We start from the raw sequence: 27,939 nt of genomic DNA, 5'->3' as shown, positions 1-27,939 counted from the left end.
CTATTTTCAAGGGTGTCTGCGAATTAAAATAAAAGTAGTCCATGGCTTAGAATGAAATTTGAATGGTACGAAATTGCATTTAATGATAAGGGACAAGGCGCTTCTTTTCTAATGCGTATAGTTCAAAAACTACTTGACGGATTGTCAAGCAATTTTTTTATTTTGAAGATAATATTATCAGGTTTTATTTAAATAAAAAAAAATGTGACCATATCATAGGATATTTAGTTGTTATTTTCACTAGAATGAAAAAAATTTATGGAAAAATTACACATTTATCTTAATATTCGGCCGCCATCTTGATTTTTTTAAATCGTATGTTTTTCTTTTGATTAGAGATGTCAATTAGAATCGATTGATACCTCAATCACTTAAATAGGTGCAACCGTTTTGATTCTATAAATTTTTTAAATGACTTTAAGTATTTGAGCAAAAATTAATGCAAATTCTCTGTTCCAGTTATTTTTGAACAACTCTTCCCGTTCTATTTTTTATTTGTTTTATTTATTTCAACTTTATTCAAGATAAATCATTTTAACAAGTTTTAAAAAGCTAGATTAAAAAAGGTATCATTTTAAACATTTTATAACAATTGCGTACCACATTTTTTTTCATTATATATAGTATTTATATGGAGACTTCAACGGTGGAGTAGACGCTAAACATTAAACTATGTTAATGGATTTGAACTGATATCCATAAGTACCTAAGTATTTAATTTGACTGATTTCAAATAATTTTCTCAATGGATTATTTTGTTTTAACGCTTAAAACATGCGTTAACTACCAGGAAAGTAGAGGAGCTGGCTTCAAGTCAAAATCATAAATCTATTGATATATATATATATATATAAAATAAATGTATAACTCTATAAAAAATTTATTTCTGTAAACATATCAGACAAACTTTTCACTTTATTTAAATTTTGTGTGATTGTGTAGGTAGGTAAGTACTATGGAATTTATTTACAGATGCAATAATTATGCGATTCCATAATTAATGTCTGTCAACACCAGTGACGCCATTATTTGGTTATATTATAAAATAAAATATAGTGAAAATTGACTATAAACTATCAAAATGTTCAAGGAAGGTTGTTTCAATTCCATAATGTTTCGATTATGGTGTGAGACAATGAGACAAATCTCGATTATTATCAGCTGGTCGAAACATTTGTGTAGTTAAAGTTGGCCTATCAATTTTCGATGTCAAAAAAGGAAATTTGTGTTAATGAAGAGAAAATGAATTGAAAAAGTAATGTTTTATCTTTTTACTTCATTAACGATGTATTTCGTTATAAGGAATCTAGGAAATGGTAAATATAGTTTGGGCTATAACGAATAAAAGAACATATTTATTAGAGTCATTACTAGTTCTTAAATTATTTTGGCAATTTAAAAAAAGTGATCCACAGTTTTAACATTTTTATGACGATCTGCTATCAAGCTGTTATCAACAATTATATAATACTAATGATTAAAAAAGGTATTTCCAGCATTAAAGTACTTGTCGACAGATTTAGCCTATTTTTTTCACAGGCTCAGAATAATGTTAGCTGTGAGATCATGAAGTTGCAAAATTTTTGGTCGTTTAGATCGCGAGATAATCAGCTTCGAGGATCAAATCATGTCAAACTCACTGTCCTCCCATCTATTTTTCACTATATTAAAAAATTATCTCGATAAAATTGAAAAAAAATGTAGGATAATTAACAGATCGTTTTGCTATCGAAATATTAATTTTGATGTAAATTGTCAAAATTGGGAACTAAGGCATTAATTACCGTCATGTTTTAAACGGTCAAAATTTCCGAAACTTTGGAATTTAATAGTAAGCCCTATTTTTCGGATGTGAAAAAAGATGCATCAAATTCTGCCGAAAAGTTGGTTTTACCATAGTTTTAGTATAGAAACTGCAAATACCATGCTGGAAATACGTAAAGGTATACAGTTAGTATATAAATATTATCAAAGATAATAAATGAAATCTCTTGGATATTTCGATTTTTCCCCCAATTTCCTTGATCAACTTTTGTATTGTTTTAACACGTATTTCGACTACCAAGTAGTCTTCATGAGTATGAATTAGCTAATAATAATTATTGTGTATGTTAATCGTTGCTAACTTGGTGGCGACAAATCGTAATTTATACAGTGAGTGTTAATAGGTTTTACTATTTATAAACTAAAAATTACAAACATAAAACAATTACAAATGATTATTTATTATATCGTACGAGTTGAGTAGCAAACAACACACAGCATAATATTCATCAGGTATTCAAATAATAATAATATTTATAACATTTTTCCTACAAATAAAACAATAATGTAATTTAATTATTTTTGTGTACAGAGATATAAAACTTAACAAACTAATTTGCGAAAGTGAAAGTTTTTATGAATTTAATATTGGATTCATACATATATGCAAGTACTACATACATACAGTACCTCTATGAGAAAGTATATTACCCATGATGGAATGATATGGTTGTTATGTACTTATACGTGTAAGTATATGGTTTTCCATTAAGAGATGTTATTTTAATTTTATAATTTCTTTTTAAAGCTGTTTCTTATGTTTGCAACTCTGTAAATTAAAATGCTGTGAATACCTTTGATTGTTTAAAACGTCAAATGTTAGTTTAAAACATTCCATTTACGATAAGAACCGTTAACTAACATTCAACAACGCTGAAAGCTCAAGTTGTTCACTTGTTCTACAGACAAGTATAACAATTATGTAAGAACAGTGCATAGACTTTTACGGGAAGATTATAAGGAGTATTTTTCATCGTAGCGTGCTTTCAACCAAGAACACACTTTTGGGTTTCTTTTTGTAGGTGTTTTCTAAACAGTCGTGTCTACATCAACAAAGAGGTAACGTTGGAGTACCTTAGAGTATCATTTGGCTTACATCGTTTTTTGTATTAAATGGAATGAATATACTTAATAATCGATTAATTAAATATAACTAACGATAATATTACATTTTATATTATAAAAATGATGTGAACTTTAAAAATGACACTTATTAATGGAAAACCCTATGTAGTTAGTTAGTTACATTGTATATGTAACTGATATACTGTATAGTGTATACGTACATTCAACAGTAATAAATACTATTTTATCATCTATCATTTTCGTCACTGTACGATTTTTAATAGACACCATATATCCTCCATGTGTAGACTACAAACTGTATATGCACAGTCGAATGTGGAGGAAGAGATCGGATTCCGAGGAAAACATCAGATTTAGCCTCCAGAACTTCTACCAGTGGAGGACATCCACCAATAAGGGATGCCTACCGTTTTTTCCAAAACTAAACTAGAAACATGGATTTATTTTCAATTTTTATCATTATATTCTGGAAAACATATAAAGTTTTCTATGACTAAAAAAAAACAAACAAGTTTTTGTTTGGGACGTCTATCATTATTAAAAAACAAAAAACCATCATGGACAAAGGCCACAATGGACCACTGGGAACATAGGCTAAAAAAATTATAATAAACAACGTTAACGATACTTATTTGAAATTTGTTATAAAAACCAGCCATACATACAATGGGGAAATCGGCAATTTTTCAAGTGCCTACTATGGCGTAACTCAAATCCGGCACTGAAAATTCGACGAGACTCTAAACATGAAAACCTATGTTGTAGTTTGTATATAGAGGTAAATGAATGATACATAATAAAAATACGTACAAGATTTTATGTAACGATTAAATTGCGAATACAATGCGTGTCAGGTAATTTTAATAAAATGTTTCTGTAACAGATTACTCTGTACCTCCAGGAGTTATTCCGTACTTTCTTAAGAATATTATTTCAATTTTTGCTGCAAATGAAACGAAACAAAAGAAGCCATAAAATATATTCCTATACTAAAAATTTTAATATTAATAATAAGGGTAAGATGTGTTCAATGTTTCAATCACATACATTGTACGATGCTTTTCCCTCGACTGTACACTATATATAGTCTTGTACATGGAATAGATATTTTTATCAATAAGTTTTTAATATTTAAATCCTGAAATAAAAAATGCATAGTCTTGAGAGGTATAACAGTGCTATAAACAAAAATTATTTCCATTATAATACTTAAAAAACCACAAAATTATAAATGATCTCTGATGCCACACTCTCCCCTTCTGCTTAAAATATCTGCTCAAAAATTATCTACAGTAAAAATTATTATCAATTACTTATGTTAAACCACACTGATAGATATCAGATAACAATTGTGTGTTTTTAACGATTCTATTTTTATGAAAATTTATTCAGATAGTGACTAATTATCATACTAATTGTGTACTTTCCTGTTTTTAGTTGATTATGTATATAACTATAGTGTCTGTAGTATTAAAGATCTCAATTAGTACCCGGCTACAAACTTGCACAAATAAAAATACTTTTATTCGGGTTCAGTCAAAGGCGAATTATCGCTAAGGCAAAGTACAGACGCCAGTACAGTTATTCAAATTTATGACAGTCTAATTCATATAATTTCTTAAAAAAAAAAAATTAATAAAAATGAACAGCAAACCTTGGAACTCTCAATAGGCAAAGAATATAGAAGGGCACAAACGGGATACGGAAGAAAAAGCTCACAGTAGATGAATCTGCCGGAGATATTGGGTACTTTTTCCTTATCTGGCCGGGAAACATGCAGAGTGACAGTATATCTAGTAAAAATAGACAGACTTGTGTTTGAACTTCGCAAAAAATGCACGGATTACATATGATACTGTATGTAATCCGTGCACTTTTTTGGGACACAGAGATACATTAACAGAAAATTTTCGTTTTAAGTTATTTGATCAATTTAGCAACGATATATTCTTATGATTTAAAAAAAGTGCTTTTGTGATTAATGTATTGATCTACGTTCTTATTTAACAAGAGTAGCTCGAGCCGGAGAACTGCACCAAACAACAAACACGATTTTACAGGTTCTAACGCTTTAAAAACAATAATACAAAATTTCTATAAAATAAATATATCAACGCATTCTATAATCGTTCTATAATCTTTTTATTCAATGAAAATGATCAGTTGGTTGACCTAATGAAAAGTTCATTTTTTTTTACTATCGTGGTGCTGAGATCTTAAAAATATAATTTATTCATAGGATAACACCCAGATCTCGGACTCTTAGAGAGCCTTATTTGACTTAGCTTAGAAAAAATATTGATATTATCATCCCAGTTTCTATTTATCTTAAAAAGTTAAAACTTAGAACAGTTTGTATGTTTGTTGCCAATATAATTAATATTAAAAGGACAGCATGCAATGTCATGGTACATTGATTTGCACTTTCTCGTTTGTTTATTTTAGATCTTTAAATGTCAGCCTTATAAATCTCACCTCACCGTATGTTTTATGATTAATACTAATTTATCAAAAACACGACATTTTGTTTATTTGAATGGCATCAAGAAGAGAATTTTATTAATCATATTTGAAAAAAAAAACTAGATATTTATTTGAATAATTTTTAAATATTTTTGGAGTTTTATTTTTTATACTTTTGAATTTAGATATCTGGATGTAAATGGGAAATATGGACTCGTGTATTCTTTTCTTCTACATCGAGAAAACACTTGACGTAAAACAACAATCGTTCAAATTCATTATATCTATTAAAAATTGTACATATAGGTACTAGCTGTGAACTACCCGTTTTGCTTGGCTACATCCCCACTTTCTTTCCTTGCGAAGGGATTACAGTTTTGTAATGTACACGTCATGCTCTTTTATTTGATATCCCACTTGGGTATATTTTAAAATATTCGATTATTCATACCCACTTTCTCGCTCCACCTTTCCACCCCCCGAAGATTAAAAATAGATAAAAACAATCCTTAAAGCTGATTGTATATCTTGTCGTTATTTGAGCTTAATCGAAACACAACTTTTTAAGTTTTTGAAGCACATCCCTTTCAACCCCTATTTCAACTCCTTACTCTACTATATGCATGTATTATACATAAAAACCTTCCTCTTGAATCACTCTATCTATTAGAAAAATCCGTTGCGTAGTTTTATAGATCTAAGCAAACATAAGGACATTTATTATCTGTTTAGTTATCAAACCGCAAATAAATAATTTATTGTAAAAGAATCAATATAAATGCATATCTTATATTACCCCGACGCTTCCACATAGGTAGCCATCAAATCATTAAAAAGAAAACCTTAGTGATTTTACTTTTTCACGTTTTGATTGGAGCCGACACATTGTCAAAGAAGTTCTTATTTATGAAATTGGAAACATATCCCTCCAAGTATTAGACCACATAATTAAAATATTAGTACTACTCGTAGATAATAAAAGAAACTAATGAATATTTATAAATTTCAAAAAAAATAAAGCCGTTTGATGCTTAGAGGAGTGCTTACAATTCCTGAAATTAGATTGTGATAACATATAATAAATGCTTAATTTATTGTAATTTAATGGAAAATTTCTTTAGTACAAAGTTATTGTGTAGAAAAACCTGTAGTAAAAAAAAACCATTAAATAATTTTTTTTTATAAAAAATTATTTATTAATAAATGAAATATAGCCTCGATTCTATTCATATGTAGTTAAATAAATATCATCAAGTATTAAAAACAATTATTATTATTTCATAAAAAATTATTTCCATAAATTAAGTATTATTATTAAGAATAATTTTTATAGTATTATGATCAAAGACAGTTATAATGTATTAATTAATGATTGATTAATAAAAAAATACATACCTATAACTGTAATTCATAATTACTTATTTATCTGTTTTTTAATTAGTTAATGAAAATCAGTAGATAAGTAAATAAAAAATATATAGATAAGTAAAATTTAAGTAAGTTTAAGTGTCATTTAAAATTTAATGAGTAAAAGTGTAGGGTGCTCAATATCTGTTTGGTAGGCTGATCATAAGTGTATACAATAACACCCCACGCTTTTAATATTAAATTTTGCATTTAGTAGATAGTATTTTTTTACTTATTAGTGGGGTAAATTTACCGGATTTTGATAATCCATTCTGTTGTATACATGCTAGAAGGGTGGGATTTTCACCAATCAACTCGGAATAAAGTCAAATTAACAGAATAGTTCTAAAAATTGTATTACCCAAATCGCAACTCCCCAGAAAATTAGCTTTTCGTATTGTCTCGGAGGTTCCAAGCAATTTCTCGCATCTTTCTAGCATGTTTAGAAGTGCCTTAGAATTTGTATATGTCAGTAAATGCGTCGTTGAATCACCTTCACTTTGGGAATTTATAACAGTCTGGCTAACATTTAGACCCGATTGATATAAAAATTTCAAAATGCCTAAAAAATAAAACTTCGACTATCTTATTTAGAGGTCCTTCAAGGACAATTACAAAATTTTCCTTAGTCCATCAAGAATGTACTAAAATGTTTACTAGCTCTCTCACTATTATAAGGTTGACCCACGTAAGCCATTCTTTAGTGTGTTAGTTTTTTATGTACGCTCGGCATCCAAGCGCTGTTCTTAAACAGCTTTAAATGGTTCATAATTTTGTGGATAGGGATAAGTCAGAGGCCAAATTTTTGTCATCACAATGAAACTCGTGGCCTAAGTGTGTCTTGTCTAAGACAGAAGCTGCAGCTCAGCAATACAAAATTGCAACAAATTGCGCACTCTCCATAATCCAAATTCAAATTCACACGTGCAAACAATGTTTCATTAAATCTATCCTCTTTATAGACAGTATAAGTAAATAACAAGTTACGTAAAAAAAAATGAAAAATATTATGCAAGATGAACTGTAAAACTGTAAAAACAATAGTAATAATTATAATATAAAAGAATGAAGAAAGTGTGGATACCAAAAATAAATATATGGGTACCTATTATCATAATAAAATAATGTAATTTTTATTTCTCGTACTTGAATCTGTAAATAATATACTCTTTTGGTTATAAATATTTTGTATAATTTTGTTTGAACGAAGATATTAATTAGGTAAAGCGTTGTGTCTTAGTGAAAATAATATACCTTGAATCACGGTTATATACCTTAGAACAAAAAAAAAACTTTTAACAAAAAGAAAACCGACTTCAAAAGAAAAACTTTTCCAAAACAAATTAATATGCACTAAAAAGTAAAAAAATAACGATAATATAATGTAATTAAAATTATTGTTATTTTTGGAGGATTTTTTGTTAAAAGTTTTTTTAGTTTGTGATTTTTAGTGAATCTGAAGTACACTAACTAATTTGTCACTAAAAAAAGAATCATCAGAATCGTTTGGCGTGATATTGAGTTATTCGTCCTCTTGTCGAGCATGCTTAATGCAAATTTAAGACTTTTATGGTTTTCTCATAGATGCCGTTTTCGGAATTGGACCAAAATGAAATGGGACCACACGAAAAGCACCAGCTTTCAAATAGATAAAGAATCATCAAAATCGGTTTACCCAGTCGAAAGTTCTGAGGTAACAAACATTTAAAAAAATACAGTCGAATTGAGAACCTCCTTTTTTGTTTGAAGTCGGTTAAAAACAACATATTGTACTACTGATCAACGAATATAACTAGGTACTTAATGTTACACAAAGATTAACGTGCATTGGTCAAGGCAGAAAATTTGAGATTCGGCGCCCCATGATGCCCGAGCCGAAGTCCAGGAATCTCAAACTTTCTGCCCGTGTGATGTATACTATTTTCTGTTGGGAGGCCGAAAGTCTGACAGAAGTAGTAAGTACGTATTTCGGGCGGAAATTGTCAATTTTCGTCCCGCTGTACTAAAAGTTGCCGCTCTCCGCTTTCCGCATACACTCCATGGTAGCAAATAAAGAATGTCTCAGATCTCATGTTTGTCACACTCGGCTTCGCCCCGGGTCACAACGAACATGAGATCCGAGACATTTTTTACTTTTGATCCCTAGATATGTAATGTACTACTTGAAAAGGCTGACGAGTGGTGTGTCCCATGGTAAATTATAATCTTTTAGTTTGGACCAAAGTCGAAAAACACATAAATATAAATTGTTGCCGAAGGTAAAGCAGTCTCCCATACATAAAGGAGAAGTCACTGACATTATAACTTAAATACAAAAAAATCTCACGATGTAAACCATTTAATTGTATTAATTATTATAATAAAACAATAGATTTTTATCATATATAATTTTATTTATTTTTGTATGAATTCAAATAATGTATCCTTCGCCTGATTTTTTTACTTTTGATTCAAGTTTTATTTATAAAAACTTCTATAGTATTCTATTCATTTTTATATTTAAGAATGGTCATGATTTATAAAACTATAAAGTAAAATTTATTTATAATTATTCTATTTCTACGATTAATGTGATTGTTTATCAAGGTGTAGGTATTCTGTTTTCAAGCAGGTATTTTGGCTTTATTTGGGGACTAACACATTTCATACTTAATCGGTATTTAATTCCCGGACGGGTCGCTATTAAAAGCTTTTAATTATATTAAAAAGTTACTCATTGGCGTAGGTACTTCTTTTCTTGTTTTTAGTTTTTTCTATTCTATTGCGGATTTTGTTCTACTTTTGCTACATTGCAGTTCTAAGCCTGAAGATCTTTTACTTATTACATTGCTGATATTTAAAATACGTAAATTTCATGAAGAGGATATTCATGAAACGTATCCACTTGATTTATAGTAGTCAGTTTATACTACCTGTATAAAAAATATTTTCCTTCCAAGAAGAGAAATGTCCTATTTGATCTTTGTGGAATCCGCACTCCAATAAGACTTTTATTATTGGCTTGTAGTTGTGCTGAAGCCACTGAAACATAGTTTTGCCCAAAGAAAAACCCTTACGGTAAATCCCATTAATGTTTGTCTATGGTTTTTGCTATGGTTTGTTATGTTTTGGCGCGAAGTGATTGAATAAATATTTTCATAATTTGACATATGGTTGGTAAATCTTTCCTTTTCATTGAAATTTTTATTTAACGAAGCGCTGAGAAATATTTAAAACAAGTTTTAAAACTAATAAATTAATTACTTAGGATGTCTTTTTTTTTAATGTAGATTGCCATTTACTTATTTATTAAATAATTTAATTAAGGTTTACTCAACTCAATACTTATTTTTATTTGATAATAACCTTACTTTCAACAAAAGTTGTTTCGTAAAAGTAAAAACAAATTAAAATAAATCTTTATTGTACTATTATATTTTTTAATGTTTTTTACATAATGCCACAAGAATTTCACGTTGTTCGATGTTTTAAATGTGAAGCTTTTCAGGTTTTTATTTATTTATATTTCTTAATATTATGATATTGTGATTAGGTAAACATTTAAAATTATTATTTAGGTACATATTGTGAAAAAAGTTCCGAAATGGGAATGTAAGATTTGTGGAGAAAAGCAGTCTGTACGACAGGTAAACATTTTTTAAAGACTAAAAGTTGAATCATATTATATGTGCTTAGTTTAAGACTGACTTATTAAAATCATGATCTTTTAATATCATTACTGCGGTTAAAAAATAGACACGCAAACATTCGCTATGCATCTTATATCGAACCTCTCTTCTAAATTTTTCGCCGCTCAGAGAACTGTTCGAAGTATTCACAAAACGAATTAAAAATGGTAAACGTATCTTTTGCACAGGTTTATGGTAAAGGGACAGGAAAAGATTGTCGTCTACACGTTCAAAAATTAAATGCATTGCGAGCAGACGAAATCCCAGATAATATTGACGAAATAATCGTAACTGACGAAGAGTTTGATGGAAGTTCAAGTATCACAGAAGTTAATGATACAATTTTACCCTCAAGCGATGAGCCTAAACAAAGTAAATGGGCTGAATTTTTAGATGAGGAGACTGAAACTAACGATGATAACAACATAGATGAAAATATTTACTCTTCGTCTAAAAGACTTAAACTTTCGGATACAAATGATTGTAATGAGACATGTTCAGAGTTTAGGAATCGAACTCACGAGGAAACAGACCATAGAATTCGAAATCAAAGAACTATAAGTTCGTATTTTAACTCAGATAAAACTAGAAATCGAAAAGCCTATAAAACAGATATGGTTCCAATACAATCGAAGCATTCGATAAAAAATTTTAAACCGTCAACTACGAAAATTACTTCTTATAATAAACAAATTACATCTCTACACAATCCTATCGATCAATCATATAGAAAAACTATTTTTGAATCGTTCAAGAAAACCGATAGTACTCTCACTCAAAATATCGTTACAGAAAATAAACCTGGAATTGAATCAGCAGATTCATTACAATATTTAAAACCGTCAAATTCGAGCAGGACATCTTATTATGAACAAATTAAATCTGATCATAAAACTACTGATGTATTAGTCAGAAAAACGGTTTTTGAATCTTTTCAAGATAACGATAGTTTGGATTCGATTCTGGATACCGATTTTTAATTTAGTCTATAATGAAAAGTATATTTTGAGTTTCATAAAAAATTCCTGAATTAAAATTTATTTCTTATTTCCCATATTTTCGGTTCCATATTAAACTGACATGACATTTGGCCAGAATAGTGTTATTAGTACATATTCGCTTCGCATATCAACTTATTGTGATTTCGTTAAACAACACTTCTATTCTAATTCGACAACTTTCGTTCAATTTTCAACCAGGTGTGTCTAAAGTTTGGTGGCTCCCAGCCAATAGGCTTTTGTCCACTAAGAATAAATCGGATGGATAAGAGTTTCTAATGATTAATCATGATATGTAGATAATAAAAACAAAATTATTTTAAATAAAAAGTAAAGGTTATTATTTTTAGAAAATAAATCCAGTAAAATTAGACATTCAATCGCGTGACAGCATTATTAATAGACCTTTTCATTTTATCTTTTTCTTAGTCCGACTTATTGCTGCCAGTCTGAAAACTCTGAACTTGCGCTCATGACATGATGAAAAGACCTATGCTGTTTATATTTTAATAGAACAAAGCAAGTTGCTTGATTTATTGTCATACTCAAAAATGGTTACAACTTTCATAAACAAAAATGATTGCTTGGCGAGTTGTGATGTCATTCAAGACGCCATGACTCTACATTGTTTTCGAAGTAAATTCTGAATTGGTTTTTGAAAATGTAAAATACATAATGCAAATAGTGTTTTTTTTTTTAATTTCTAATACCTTTTTGGTGTAAATCAGAGATTAATGTAACGTATAAACCAATTTTTCAAATTTAGGACAAAAGCCTATTCTTTTATTAGTAACTAGTCGTTATGAGTCCGCTTCGTTGGGCTATGGATATTCGCTTAGCTCCTAAGGCCTGAGAAACACTCCTACTTAAACCGCGAAGGATGATTTTGTCCACAAAAAACCAGATACAACAAAAGGAATAAGCTATGGATAAAAAAATCACAGAGGGCATTTTAATACATTATTAAGATTTCTATTTATTTATTTAGAATTTACATACATTTTGTTTTATAAAATATATGACTAGCGAAATAAGAAATTATTATAAAAAGTTGTACTGTGTAAGCCAATTTATTTATTAATTTAAAGAACAAAAAGATTTTAATTAAGTAGCATTTTACAAATAAACAAAAATTTTTTTATTTAGATGACATAATTGTTATTAAAAAGTTTTGATAATTACACACCATTTTTAGTCACACAAATTAAATTTTGGCCATTGTTCGTTGATAGTATAGTTATTACAAATTGATCATTCAATTCGAACAAAAATGTATGAACTTTTCAGTTTCTGTAAAAGAAAATGCAGAGATAAGAAATAGTATGCCCATTTAAAAATTTTAATAAACAATACTCTTCGTTTAATTTCAGTCCATATTAAATGCACATTAAAAAATCTATTGTTTTTCGATCCTATAATTTTATTCTTTCTACAAAAAGTTGCGAAAACAACCAGATTGTCGTAGTATTTATTCCATTAATTACCTACTTTAGGAGGTATAAAGATTCTATCATCACTATATAATATATGTATCATAACACGAATTCAGAAAAAGGTTAGAAAAAGTGGTTTTTATTTGCAAGTAAAATAGAAGTAAGTAAAAATCAGATTCCTGCTCAGAATGCGGTTCAAGAAATCAATTCTAGTTGATAAGCAAATATTTTTCCTACTCTGAATTTTGAATGGATTTGAATAAGATTAAATCGGATTAAATTTAATTTTCAATCAATTCTGAGTGATTTCCGATTCATTTTCATGGCAAATCTATAGGAGTTCTTTTATTAGGAACAGCTTATGATACTTACCTCGGAGTTGATTAACTAAGACGAGATTCTTCATTTTTTTTAATATACACCTTTTGCTTATCTTGGTGAGGTTATCAATAGAATAAAAATATCTAGGTATCAGACGATACCATCACGAGGCTGTCTTTATAGAGATCAGATTCTTAACTTCTTAATACTCCTTATCGTTATTTTGCCCATAGACATTTTCATTATAAATTATAACAAATTTTGTAAAAAACATTTTATTGGAAAGTGAGGGAGCTTCAGAAGTTATTAAAAAGTGATTGATTTTGTATCATATGGAATATCTTTCTACTGATTTTCTAGGTCCAGACCTATGCGCATCTAGGGTGCGTGGGTTTGGGCGTCAAGTTTGTTGTTTTTATTGACTTTATGTCGACCTAAAATGAAAGTTGGAAACATTCCCCCTGCATGATTTGAGTACACGGGTTAGTCTTGGTCTCTAAAGAGATTCCAATTTTCTATGTTACTATTTGAACTAACTGAATTTCGTAAAAGCAAATCAAATTACACGAGATCAATTTGTTTTTTTATCAGTGCGACATTTATGATGTAATTTATGTCGGAGCATACTCACTTAAGTTAAGGGAAATTTAGTGATGATAGATTCTTATTAAAATTTAGCATTTAAATAAATAATTTAGCTGTAAAAAAAACAAAAATAATGAATATAAAATGGGATAAAAAATTAGCAGCAATATTCTAATCTATATATCTATAATATATATATATTATTCGATTGGAGGTCGCGTCATATTGTACAAGACTTTATTATACTTGCATCCATTAACTAATATGGACCATTATATTATTTACATATAATTTTTAAAAAAATAATTAAAATATTAATAAAACAATTCATAAATTAATTAACTCTCTAATTTATGTTCTTGTTTTACAATTAGATAAAATATCCTTTTTCGTATAAATAAATAAAATTACAAAAAAAAGAATATGCCCCGTTTGCACACAGAGATAATGAAAGTTTCCGACACTCAATTCTCAAATACTTTCAAATATCGACAGAGAATTCCACAAAATGTTTTGTACAAAATATGTCTTGCTAGCGCTGTTATTGTCAACCATTTTGTTTTAGAGCAATTAGTTAAATCACTACACCTCAAAACTTGATTGCTTAAAAAAAAGCTTATAGCGATTTACTTTTATCAAAAACATTAGTTTACGATTTCTTCAAAGCATTCCAGAGAAATCGTTGATAAGAACTTATGCCCATAAATCATCGTAAAATTTATACGTCAACAATTCACAAAGACAAACAATTTATTTATAGCAAATTTAAAACTAAAAACACAATAATACAATCGATTCAGAGGTGGATTATCCATAAGGCAAAGCAGGCACGTGCCAAACGTATTCAACCGATTTGGCATTGACCCGACTGCTCTTTATTTCCAATATTACTCCGATATTCGTTTTAAATATTTTTTACATTTATATTAAATATAAATTAATGGTAAAAAGATAACTTTTTAAATGTATAAGTATGAATCCAAATATTGACACATATCCAAATATTCGTATTCTGTCTTATTTAATATCACAACAGATATTCATAAAAATAAATTATGAAATCCGTTAAAATACTTAAGTCGTCTTCATACCGATCTCTCAAATACCTTTGTGTGCGATGTGGGACAACGATAAAACGTTACAGAAATTCGCGCAATTCTTTAATTTTCGATTAAACTTAAAACTATACTTAAAAAATAATAATCATATAATTTATCACTGTGTGTAAAAAAAAACATTTCTTCTGTTTTCAAAACAAAAAAAATTAAACGAAGTTAATTACTTATTTATAATATATATTATAGCACGAGCTTTAAAGCACAAATTATATTTACTGATCTAAGTTGATTGATTTTTTGTTTTTTAAATGTTATACATAGTTAATATATAATATCAATCAAAAATTTCTATTTTCATTCTAAATATTATTTATTCATAATTATTTATATTATTAATTTTACGGCGTTCAGTCTGTTTTCTAATTTGATGGATTATTTGTTCCCGATTTCTCTTGCTGTTGTTGTTGTTGTTCTGTGCGTACGATTGTCTGTTTATCACGCCTTCGTTCTTGTTGTCTCCACATGAATTTGCGCCGCCGCCACGGCCTGAAAATTATTTAAACATAATAATTATTTTCTTTTGTTCTTATTTAGAAAAATGAAGAAGAATTTACATAACATAATATTTAAGAGCCGAACTCATATTAGTTTAACATTACAATTTCATTTTTTTTTTTCGCTTCCGGGTGGAAAATGCCAACTTTCGTAACGCTGTGTTAAATGAACTTGCCGCTTTCCGCCTTAGCCGAGCAGAAAAATAGTTCACACACCAAAGGATCAATTAAAGAATGTCTCATCTCTTGTTTGCCACTCTCGATTTAGTCTCGGGCATTTAATCTGAGACATTCTTTACTTTTGCTCCCTAGATTTGTAATATACTATTCTCTTAATTTGTAGAATTAGCGAACGCAGGATTAAGATAATTTATAGAGCACATATTAAAATTTAAGCCTGCAGCTAAAAGTAATTGAAAGTAAATGGATTAAGATAGTACAGCAGTATCGAGGGTTACAGTTTACTTTTTTTTTAAATTTATTCAAAAGATCACAGTTCCCTTGATTAAAAGAAAAAAGTTAGATTTTTTTTACCGTACCGTATAAGAGATATAACTAGTATAATTGTACAAAAATACACGGACTCTAAAGATTGTATTTGTTTCATTTTATTGGAAATGGTAATTGTTTATGCAAAATTGGCACAGTTCACCTATAGTAAAAACATCTTGATTTTTTTAATTTGACGGTTGTTTTCCCGTCCATATTCAAATTTAGGGAGATATATTTAGGGGAAAATAAATTTAGGCAACAATGGCGGACTAATTAAGCGCAATGAATTAAAATTCTCGAAAACAGCTTTGTATATTAAACAAAATGAATATATGTCGTCCAGTTCCTTCTTATTTGATATTTTATATTATTGATATTGAAAATACTGCTATGCTACCTTAATTTAATGAATTTTGATTAATTTAATGTTAAAAATGAGGAAAAAAATGGATACTTACTTTGATATTATTCTCCTTTTTTTATGCTTTGGAGTATAATCTTGATTGGCCAAATAAGCTTTATGTTGAGCAACCAATGGTAGTGCCAGTGTAGCATCAGCTATACATGATTTGAAATAATGATTTTAGTTAGTAAATAAAATGATAAATTTGTTTATTCCTTAAATAATGTTATTAACAGTGATAATAATATTCAAATGATAACTCAGTCTGTAGTAAAAGACCTTAAACCAAGAACATATATATTAAAAAAATGAAACCTCCTATGCCAAGCTTTAGGCGCCCGTGGCAAAAATTTAAGGCAGCTATCTGGGTGGGGTATACTCATCGACGGTTGGGTACTTTGTACTGCTTATTAGGCTGTCTAAGTGATTAAAATAATTGAAATTATCCAATTCATTTAAAACAAAAGACAGCCTGATGTGCAGTACAAAGTACGCAACGAACGACTCGCCAAGTGACCTGCTACCCTCTCCACGCTAGTTTTACATCCTTAATATATTAGTTCTTGATCTAAACTTTACAAAAGGTAGGATGAAAATAACGTATTTTTAATTAATTCAAATGAAACAGCCATTATGAATATTATGTTTTATATTTCATGCAAATTTAGTGGATTATGTTTTGATGACCAAAGATTGTTAATATGACCTAAAGTTGTTTCTAAAAATCCATGCAAACACGTTCGTGTAGTTTGTTTGTTCAAATAATGTTAAATGTTTCAAGGACTGGCGAATATAATTAATTTAAAAAGATCTAAATTTCTTATTTATCAGATCTATTTATTTGAAGAGGATTAAATTTGAGGTTGAAAAATCAACCAATTCTTTAACATTGTTCGTTCATTCGTTAGGATAGTCAAGAAAATTGAATTTTTAATCAAAATTTTCTTTTAGTACTGTAAATTTTTTATATTAATACAGTGGACCCGCGATAATCCGACAAACGTTTTGCAAGGTAATGTCGAATTATCGAATTTGTCGGACTATAGAGTACTGCCACAAATCTCCTTGTAATCCGGAACTTTTTGAAAAAGAATGCCTTGTAATCCGACAAATTACATATCAAAGTGATTAAGATTTTCTAATTTCAGCCATGAAGAATTCATGTATTTATAAGAAATCTGCATTGTAATTACCGTTATAGTTATGTCGGACTACAAGGTGTGCCGGATTAGACAGGGGCCGGATTACTGCGGGTGTACTGTATATAAAAAAAAATTGGAAACTATAGCCGCGCGTTTTAAAACAAATGAGGTAAACTTACATTGATGAGCGAATTTCCGTCGATTTTTATTTCGTAGAGATTGTTGTAATACAATTGACGACGATATACTATTTCGTACATCTACTGGTCCGATAATACACGATTTACCTTGACATCGTTTTAACGCTTCTAATTGATCATGTAAAAAGGATTTTTCTGATGGTGATAAAGTATCTAATCGATTCCATTGTTGAAACGGGTCTAAATAAAACAAAATTTTAGATTAATTTTAATTCACGAGACAAAATTTTTGTTTTCCATACCTAATCTTAAATTATAAAAGGTTGCTAGGCCGGTTACAAATTCACAATATAAAAAGTTATGTGTAGCATTGATTGTGCGCACACACGAATACGTATTATTATTTGCATTCATGCAGAAACAAAACGGACCGTCAGTCCATAATGGCGCTGTTTTCCAATGTTCTTTATCATGACTAAAACAATTCATACGCTCTGATAGACATTCTTTTTCTAATTTTAATTTTCGTCTAGCTTTGCGTTCTTTTTTGCGTATTCTTTCTTCTTTTAATTTTCGTTTTGCTTCTTTCGCAGCTTTCTTTTCATCTATCTTTGAAGGAATGTCTGGTTCACAGTAACATGTATGTTGATCTTCGTTTTCGGATATCAGTAACGGTGGTAAACGTCGACTTTCGTTGTATGATTGACTATGTCGTTGTGGAATATTTGGTACTTCGGCTGGACCAAACATTGGTACATCAATTCTTGCTGGTCCCAAATTGTTAAACGGTTTCTAAAGAAATCAAACAATTAATCATAATATTTATTAATTCGTAGACAAAGTTATTATTCGATAGGGTAGTTACGGTAAAATGAAAAACAAATTATGAAATTTGATAAAACTTAAAATTTATGTAGAAATATAGTTAAATATTCTGATTTTGAGTCATAAAAGCACATTATTGTTATATTATATTAAAATTAAAAGTCGTAATTTTGAATCTGTATATCATGATGTGACATCCTATAGGCAAAAATAATATGCATTAATTGCTAATTTGTAATGACTTTCATAGTAATTGTTGGTTATGTTACCATCAACTTTATACATGTAATAATTACATACACGACTGTTGTTTTACCAATATTACGTCACCAAAATCACTGACAGCGTTTTTGCGAGAATAAAAAAGGTTTAAAATTTAATTTAATTTTATGGAAAGAAAGTGTGTTTATTTTGCCGAAATATATTTTTTTGTGGCTTTTTATTAGGAAAATAAACATTTGAAGTTTCAAACATAGTAGAATACCCTATTACCTTATTGAAATCACCATGCAACGATGATTTTGGAGAAGTTGTTCGTTCAGTTGACGTCGTATCTATTTCTTTCGATGTACTCGTAGATGGAATAGTAGCAGGTCGTGGATGTTTATTTGAATTATGTTGATGGCGATGATGTCGGTTAGTTTTTGAAGTTTGATTTTTAGCATTATCTGTAATCGTATCATTTTTAAATTCAATTATAGGCCGATTCAATATTTTCGCGGTCGATGTAATCACAGTTCGTTGAGTTGACGGGGACATTGTGCTCGTTATTCGTTCAAATACTGTAGTTGTTTCCAAATTTTCTGGTTTGTGGAAGCGAACAGGCGTTATTTTTCTATGAGTAGTATTTTTAACTAAATGTTCTTCTTGAATTAACGGGCGTTTCTCTTTTAAATGCCGCCGTATTTCTTTTAAATCATCTAATTGCATTCGTAGTTTATGTATTTGTGCATCGATTGAATTTCGGGATCGTCGCCATGTTTTTGGATCATGATAAATGACATTTGAACAATTAACATTTCCATTTGGCAAGACCATACAACTAGGGTTCCCTTCAGGGATTGTATTTGTATATAAACTGGGTTTAAAAACATCTGAGAATGTTATATTTAAATTTGTAGATGGTGGGAAGCCATATTGTTGTAAATCTTGCATAATTGATGCAACACGCGATTCAGTATCACGTTTTGCTCGTATTAATGAATGATGATCCATTTTGGAAGTTATGTGCGCAACACTGGGATACATTTGCAAAATATTTTCAAGACCACCATGATTTGATCGTTTATTCCGTTGAATCCAGGTGTCAAATGGTAAACTTCGTCTGAAAAATAAGTTTTGCATCAAAAAACAAGATAATTTAGAAGAAAAGTTAGAAGAAAACTCACCTATTCATAAGTTGCCCATTTAATAAGTGTGGATCCTCTTCTAAACGTGTGTAGACAACGCCGGCTGGTGTAAAGCAGGCACACTTCTTTAATGGTTGCGTTGATGTTCGATGACTCTTTGGCGGTAATTGATATTTACATTTGTGTTTGCGCCAACGACCTGATTCTTGTACACATCGCCATTTTTGTCCAACTTGGCAGGGTGCTAACATTTCAGGTTGTTGACACTCCATTGCAATTCGTTCAAATTTCGATGTGTGTTGCATTCGATTTGGTGGTACAACAGGTAATACTCGATTATCCAATTGAATTTCTGGCCCTGATAAAAACATATAATCAATATTGAGGAATGATCAAACTCGAAAGTTAATATTTCGTAGTTGGTTTTTGATTTTCAATTTTAGGTATCCATCGACTCGTATACACAAAAAAAAAACTTTTTGTTTCATGAAGCCGCAGGAATCAGCTGGTTAAAAATAAATGCGTTAATTTGTACTTACGTAAAATATTTTGATCGTTACTTTTTGGTTCCTCTTCTTCGAGTACATTCTGTTCTTCATCCTTCTCAATATCTTCCTCTTTTTCATCCTTTTCAATAAATTCATCATCATCACCCAACTCATCATCTTCATCATCATTTTCAGTATCACTTTCTGCTGAATCCAAATCGTCTGGATCAATATCATGACTAGTAGTTATTGATGAAGCAGTTGATGTAAGTATTGCTTCGGATGTTGTTTCTGTCGTGGACGTAGTTGTTGTAGTATTCGAATTTAAAGCCATTGAATATCGATTTCTAGCACGTGCTTTTGCTTCAGCGATTTGTTCTGGTGTTTCACGTCGCCCAGAACTAAAAATCAATAAAAACTTCATTTGAAAACAAATTGATCATTTACGACCTGTTGCCTGGTACTTGAGATCGACAGGAACCAAATAATCCATCTTACCAGGTTGAAAATTGCCGCATTTATCCCCACTGATTTTTATACATAATCTTTGTTACTCATGTAAGAAGTTAAAAAGTTCTCAGAGAAATTTTTGCCAAAATTGAGTTGCTTATGAGGTATTGGTAACTTATAGCCAAACAATTCGAGATATGCATAACGTCGAAAGATTTTTCTTTTCTTTTTACACACAAAATTTTATCTGTTATAATTTTACACAAAAAGTAGGGATCATTTAAACCTATATAAAGGGGATCATTTTATCCGTAATGACACTTTTGAATATCATCATAAAAATTGATCTAAAAATTCATAACGCTTATCAAAATGTGTTATAATATTATTCAAAGTGAACAGAAGCTAAGAGTAAAAAAACTAGCCGGCCAAAACTAACACAAACAAAAAGCAGTAAAATTAATATTTTTGGTACGAAACTCCAAATAGATTATACATAGCTTTAAATTCTTGTTCAACGATTAATTTGGTTATGGTTCACATAAAACAACATAAAACAGGGATTATTTTATCCTGCTGGATCACTTTATAGCACTTTCCCCTATTTCCCTCCTAAACTCGGTCTATTACAAGTTGATTGGGTTTTGTAAAATTTACCTTTCAATTAAAAATGTATCTGGCCACTTTCCACGTACTCTTCGATGTTTTGGTATATCTTTTGGATCATCCAATAATTTCATGATTGATTTGCCATCCATATGATTCGGTGTATCAACACCAGCAATATCCAAAAATGTTGGCGCTAGATCAATGTTTAGAACTATATCGTCAATTCTGGAAAAAAATGTACAAAAGTAAAATTTATTTCATGAAATAAAATTTAAATATAATATAAATTACTTACACAGTACCAGATTCGATACCAGGACCACGTACTAAAAATGGTACTCGTACATCAAACTCGAATGGGAATGATTTACCCTTAATTAATCCAAATTGTCCTAAATGATAACCATGATCGGATGTATAAATAATGTATGTATTATCTAATTCACCAAGTATTTTTAGTTCGTTGTAAACACGCTGAACAGCATGATCTACAGATTGTAATGTTTGTAAACGTTTGGTCATTAGTAAATCCGTAAACTTTTTATGTATCGGTTGCATTTTTTGTGTTACTTGTAAGATCCATTGTTTATCTGGATTCGGAGCGTAATCATATGTTGGTGTACTGTAAAAGAAAAGAAATATTAATTATTAGCATTTAGAAATCAAAAAGCGATGGAAATTTATGTTTCAGAGAAAATTAACGCACAAAATTGTTGAATGGAAAGTTTATTAAGATTGGGTTTCCTAAGAGATTGAAGGTAGTATCTAGCTGGCGAGATTGGAATGTATTATCGACGATTATATACTACACTATAATATGTATCGAATTTCGAAGGGAAGGGAAGGACTTCGAGTTAACGAGTTTTCGATTTAACGAGATGTTTTTATTGCTACAAGCTTGGGGAATAGAGAAGTTGCATTAATTTTTGTTTACCACAAATTATAGTGTTAGAGTTATATTATTGAATTAAAAAAACGGTAGTGACGTATTTACACCCGTTGAGGCTGTGAGCCAATCGGAATCACGCTAAATTTACATTTTTCAGTTTGTTCTATGGAAAATTACGTTATAATATAGTGAAAGCAGTTGGGAGACAAATTATTTATCATTCTGTATGTTAGTTTATCATTTCTCCGTGCGGTGGTGTTGCTAAAACGATGTGTTGACGGTCTCAAACGATGTGTTGACGTCATTGATGTGTTGACGTTTGAATTTATAGTTTAGAGAAAAATCATTTTCAATTGTAGAAATACTTAAAAAAAATACTTAGATTTCTAGATTTCTAAGACGAAACATCTAGCCTAGAATGTGAACAAAAAAAAAATTGAAACAATAACAATTTTGTCGGTTCTCACAGGATTATTGAATTAATTTCATGATATAATCTATCACTGGAAAACGAAAAACCGAAATAACAATTTTATTTTCTGAAAATCTCACAATCTTCTGCGTTTTAGAAGGGTTCTACTAATCGAAGGTATGGAAGTGGATTTCGTGGAGTATACAAGAACTACGAGGAGTGAAGAAGTTATACGAATGGCCAGATTAGATTAGACATTGTACATGGAAAAAAGGTTTCGCATTTTTCGAACCTTGGGAAAATTTTTCTTTTTTGCAGTCAAAAGCGTGAAAATGAAATACCCACTATCTTACGTTCTAGCATTTCTTGCACTCAGCCCTTTTAATATTTATGGTTTTCAAAGTCATGACTGTTAATCTCAAGAAGAGTTCTATTCCTACGTTGTGTATACTTTAACGCTTTTAAAATTTGCGCAGCCAGTCACATGCAAGACATCCTGTATAATTAATACCTAATAATCTTTCTTTATTTGTGGTCGGAGAATGCACATAGCGTGGTAGTGCAATTCCTTAGTTTTTTATTTAATGAATGTATAAACTAGATTCTTTAAAAGTTATCCCATTGATAAACAATTCGGTATTGAGAACCATAAAACCATAGAATATTTTTAATAATAACTATTGACAAAAGTATGTATTTAATTATCGTTAGAACTAAATCTATTGTGTAAATTATTAAATATTAATTTTTTTTATACGTGATAAAAATGTGGACCATAATTATAATTAGATACCTTTGAATAAAAATATCGCAAATATTCAAGTATTTTAGTTTTGGTGTTTTTCTTACATGGTGGCCTTTATTTAAAAAATATGTGTCTGCTGTGCGCTGCTTGTTTGTTTTAAAGCATATAATAAATTCTGGTTAAAAAATTATAATGACTAGACTTTCAAATCATTTTGAGTATGTTTTTATTTTTATATATATAAAAGTATGCAATGTACTTGACTAATCAAAACAGAAAAAATTGTATAAAGGTATATATAAAAATATTCTTTCATATTTACCGAAAAGGTTTTTTTTTTGTATGTAATTTAAGGGAGAAATGTGAAAACGGAGTAACAGCTTTTTTCTTATTCTTTTTTTTAATTTAAAAGGTAAATATTCGTTTTCATAAAAATTTTAATTTTTGTACAATGTATAGGGTGATTCAGAGACAATAGGTTGTTAAGAAATTTAAAAGTATGAAAATTACTAGCTTGATACCCGCCCGTTTCACTGGGCTTAAAAGTAAAAAACACCGCTTTAAAGCCTCCACCTCTTTTGATGTGCACAGTTTTCAATTTTGTTAAATTTAAAATGATCATAATTCATTGAGTATGTCAGAAAAGTGGGTCAAAAATGGTTTGACATTTACTATTTTAAATTTTTTACAGAATACTTTAATTTATGGTTCAAAATGATGATTATAGATCCACTCCATATATAATCATCATTTTTAACTATATATTACAGATTTCTGTAAAAATTTAAAATAGTAAATGTCAGATTAAATTTTATTTTTTTTAAAAATATATCTTAATAAATTATAGCTCATGTGTTATTCTGAAGTAAGAGCTATATTGCTGTACAGTTTCATTAAAAATCATTCGCTAGTTTTAGCATGAAAGCGTAACAAACAAACAAACATCCTTACTTTCTTATTTATAATATATAGAGATAAAAAGTAGTGAAAAGTGTTATTAGAAACTTTGGGAAAATATTGTTCTAAACTCTTTAATCAAAAGTCTCAATTATTTTTAAATAAATAAAACGGCTCATTCATAGCAGAAAATTTATTTTAAATAGGTTTATTAGTCTTTTCTCAGTCGTTAAACTATAATTTTTAACTCTTTCCAAACTGAAGAGAAACGTTCTGCGCAACAGTTTGTATGAAAGCTCCGAGTGCCCCTAGTATAAATCCAGGGTTGGTGTCAACGGGCAGAAAGACCGATAAATAATCGTTTCTGAATAATTTTATACTGAAACGTCACCCTATTAGTTTTGTGATGTAATGAACACTTTTGATAAGGATTTTCTCCAAGTTTCCGAAAAATTAATCGGCAAGCAAAAATCCATACGAAACGTGTAGGGGTACTTTCTTTGAAGACGAAGACAAAATTTTAATATTATTTTACAATTCAAATTTTCGTAATACCATTGAAATACCATTTATAAAATATAAAATAGTGTTGAATGTCAGTGAAAACTTTTCGAAAGTATTTTCTAGAATTTATTTTCTTTTTTGAGAATTTTTCACAAGATTAATAGCTGAAGCTACCTGCAAATTTTCAACTCCCTATCTTTTACAGTTTTGGAGAAAATAGGCATCAAATTTTGTCCTAATTTGCGCCCTCACGGGTAAACAATTATGTTTATGAAAAAAATGTTTCAAACAAAAGTTGTTTATTTTATAAGAAGCATTTTTTCTTTTAAACTTTTGTTCTATCTCTATAGATTTACAAGATGGATCTATAGGACCCAATTGACCTATATTGCTCATTTACGAATTCAACCTCACTTTTTACGTTCTAAATCAGCTATTAGTATCCACTTTTAGTTTAACGATGTTCCAGCATGGTATTTGCAGTTTCTATGTTAAAGCAATGGTACAATTTTTTTTTCGACAGAATTTAACGAAAAATTAAATTTAAGAATTTAATAATGCTTACTATTAATTCCCAAAGTTTCAGAAATTTTGACCGTTTAAAATGGGAAATAATTATGCCAACGTCCCAATTTCGATCAATTTACGTCAAAATTAATATCTCGAAAGTGAAAATTAATTTCTAAATTTTTTTTTTAGAATTGTATTGTATAAACATTTTTTTCTACTTTTTCTTCAATATATAATAATATCATAAAAAATAGTTGGAGAGACCGGACATTTTACATGATTTAAGAGGGACATGACCCTCAAAATCGCGAACTTTGTCTTTAATTATCTCGCGATCTAAACGGTCAAAAATTATGAAATTTTAGGAATTCATAAATAAAGCTATTATAAACCCGAGACAAAAAATTCGGCCAAATCTGTCGAAAAGTGATTTCATGCTGGTACTACCTTAAGCTTGATATAGTTGGTTTATTTTATGTTGGACCTTACAAATAAAGAGAATAAATAATATAACTCATGTATAAATGTATTATTATTTATTCTCTTTGTCTGTAAAGTTCAACTTAAAATAAACCAACTCTATCTCTTTCATTTTTGAGCTATTATGATGACAGTCGGACGGACAAACAGAAATGAGACTATCTATATAACTAAGCATTAAAAACTTGGTACTAAAATTAGTATACCTTGATTTATATTTCATATATATACAGGATATAAAAATATGGGCTCAAAAAATAAATAAATAGGATCTACAAAATATTGACATAACAATAATTGCAAATGACAGTTAAACAAGAAAAATTTGTTATTTAAAGTTTCTAAATGTCATGTTGATCCTAATTAGAAATGATCGACCATTTTAATCTCTCGGTATAAAAATTTTGTTTAATAAATGAATAGTATTGAGATTTGCACAAAATGAGTAAAAAATTTCTATAATGCAAACCCATTTGACAAATTCTATATCCTATAAATTTTAATTACAATAGTCAACTTGAAAATAAAAAAATTATTGTGTTTTAAAACAATGTATGGTATTTTTATAATCGGCATCTTTATCACATTCAACAATGATTATACACGCAAACCTCCAATCCAATCAGATGGTTGGTTTCACGGATTTTTATTTTATTTGTATATTATTTGCAAGGTATTTATAGGGAGACATTAAGGACGTTCCCCCAAAAAAAAAATTAGTATATGAAAATGAGGGTGAATTTAATTAGAACTTGGGAAAATTAAACGAAAATAAAGAGTAAAATTTTTCGATATATACCTTGATTTTTTTAAATATTGATGCCTAAAGATTTAGCGAAAATCACTTATAGAAGAAATACTAATTTTCTTAACACAAATGGCATTCATTTCATAACTTTGAATGTGTTTTATGGAAAAATGAGTGCTGGTTATCATAATTTTGTTTATAGGAAAGTATTTGCCATGCTTTTAACTAATGAATATTAGTTTTCCAAATTATTAAGAAAATTAACCTGATTACATACCTTTAAAAACACTTCAATATAGGATTTATATGTTTAAAAAGAAAACAGCTCTAAATTATTTTAACACCGTGAAGGATCATAAAAAATTTATCTGCTTATAAAAGGCTTTAATGAGAATACATATATAATTATAATATGATTTTTGGGAACGTCCTAATTCAATTCGTATGCTATTTTAGTCGGTATTTAAAAAAAATTCGCCCAATTACCAAAAAGACCCTTTATATTGTAATTATTGGATCAAAATAACACCCAAAATGATTTTTATTCAAATCGAAGACAAAAAAAATCCTTGATTGTTTGTAATTTTTAGGAGAGTTTGGGAAAATGGAAAAATATTTGTTTCGAAATTTGATAAAATTTGGTATATGGGGTAATTTTGACCCAAAAAGTTTAAAAATCGGGCTAATTTAACGATCGGGTGCATAGTGTTTCACATATCGCTTAAGATACTTTAAATAGCTCGAAATAGTTCGAAAAATACTCATCTGAGTGTCAATTATGGTGAACAATTATGTTTTTTTGAATCTCAAATACCTTAATTAATAAGAGGACATGAATATCGACTGAAGAACAGATATCAAGCCTCGTTACAATTTTAGTCATTATTTTAGAAATTGAGCGTTCAATCGCCAAACAGAAAAAAAAATAGTCATGGATGTCGACGGAAGTGAAAACTTAAAAAAATATCTGGCCTTTGACTGGCCCTCGGCTTGGCTTCGACCTATGACTGGCCTTCGTCAAATAGCTAATAAATACCTATTCACACTAACTGAATAATAATAAAAAATACCTCAATACTATTCAAATAGCTGTTCACAATTCTAGATAATATGATGGGAGCGCAAATAAATATATTTGAATTGTAAGATGTAATATAATATATAATTTTTATGCGTTTTCACCATTTATCTCATGGGTTTTGGTGCAAATCCCTCAAAAACACTTTGTAGTGGACCGAATTAACTAAACCATTTTCGCATCCATTTACTTGAACACACACGAAAATTTCATAAAAATCGGCCCATCCGTTCAGGAGGAGTTAAATTACAAACACACACAATGACAGTGGCGGTGACGATAACGCGAGTTCCATGATTTTTGTTCACCCAACTTTGTTACAATGTTAATTAATATCTTAGAAATTGTGCGCTCAATCGCCAAACAGAAAAAATTGAGACA

General features: G+C 29.3%; 2 protein-coding genes across 3 annotated transcripts in view; one reads left to right on the top strand and one right to left on the bottom strand.

Annotated features, from left to right (window-relative positions):
- The first annotated feature begins 10,099 nt into the window (after nucleotides 1-10,099).
- On the top strand, nucleotides 10,100-11,428 carry LOC123292948 (MRN complex-interacting protein). The gene is made up of 3 exons (XM_044873662.1): nucleotides 10,100-10,267; nucleotides 10,338-10,406; nucleotides 10,637-11,428. Exons 1-3 carry the CDS (start codon nucleotides 10,217-10,219, stop codon nucleotides 11,426-11,428), a joined length of 912 nt encoding a protein of 303 aa, XP_044729597.1. The 5' UTR covers nucleotides 10,100-10,216.
- A 3,782-nt stretch (nucleotides 11,429-15,210) lies between these two features.
- The window catches only part of LOC123293526 (extracellular sulfatase SULF-1 homolog), a 59,174-nt gene continuing 46,445 nt past the window's right edge, over nucleotides 15,211-27,939 (bottom strand). Inside the window, exons 5-13 of one of the 2 annotated variants that reach the window (XM_044874378.1) lie at nucleotides 21,591-21,917; nucleotides 21,344-21,520; nucleotides 20,288-20,637; nucleotides 19,788-20,106; nucleotides 18,892-19,723; nucleotides 17,877-18,366; nucleotides 17,614-17,814; nucleotides 16,348-16,447; nucleotides 15,211-15,389 (exon numbers count right to left, since the gene is read on the bottom strand). In XM_044874378.1, coding sequence (XP_044730313.1) covers nucleotides 15,263-15,389; nucleotides 16,348-16,447; nucleotides 17,614-17,814; nucleotides 17,877-18,366; nucleotides 18,892-19,723; nucleotides 19,788-20,106; nucleotides 20,288-20,637; nucleotides 21,344-21,520; nucleotides 21,591-21,917 — 2,923 coding nt within the window. In that variant the 3' untranslated portion in view covers nucleotides 15,211-15,262. The remainder of the gene's footprint in view (nucleotides 15,390-16,347; nucleotides 16,448-17,613; nucleotides 17,815-17,876; nucleotides 18,367-18,891; nucleotides 19,724-19,787; nucleotides 20,107-20,287; nucleotides 20,638-21,343; nucleotides 21,521-21,590; nucleotides 21,918-27,939) is intronic. The other variant, XM_044874379.1, reaches the window with a different exon arrangement.

This window comes from Chrysoperla carnea, chromosome 2 (assembly GCF_905475395.1).
Source record: "Chrysoperla carnea chromosome 2, inChrCarn1.1, whole genome shotgun sequence".
NCBI lineage: Eukaryota > Metazoa > Arthropoda > Insecta > Neuroptera > Chrysopidae > Chrysoperla > Chrysoperla carnea.
The sequence above is the reverse complement of the archived record's forward strand: the minus strand, read 5'-3'. Positions and strand labels throughout refer to the sequence as shown.

Bases quoted from the DNA above. Each gene is read 5' to 3' on its own strand.
- LOC123292948 (XM_044873662.1), top strand. From the start codon at position 10,217: ATGCCACAAGAATTTCACGTTGTTCGATGTTTTAAATGTGAAGCTTTT. The intron at 10,268-10,337 runs GTTTTTATTTAT...ATTATTATTTAG, and splicing joins TTAAATGTGAAGCTTTTCAG to GTACATATTGTGAAAAAAGT. The intron at 10,407-10,636 runs GTAAACATTTTT...TCTTTTGCACAG, and splicing joins AAAAGCAGTCTGTACGACAG to GTTTATGGTAAAGGGACAGG.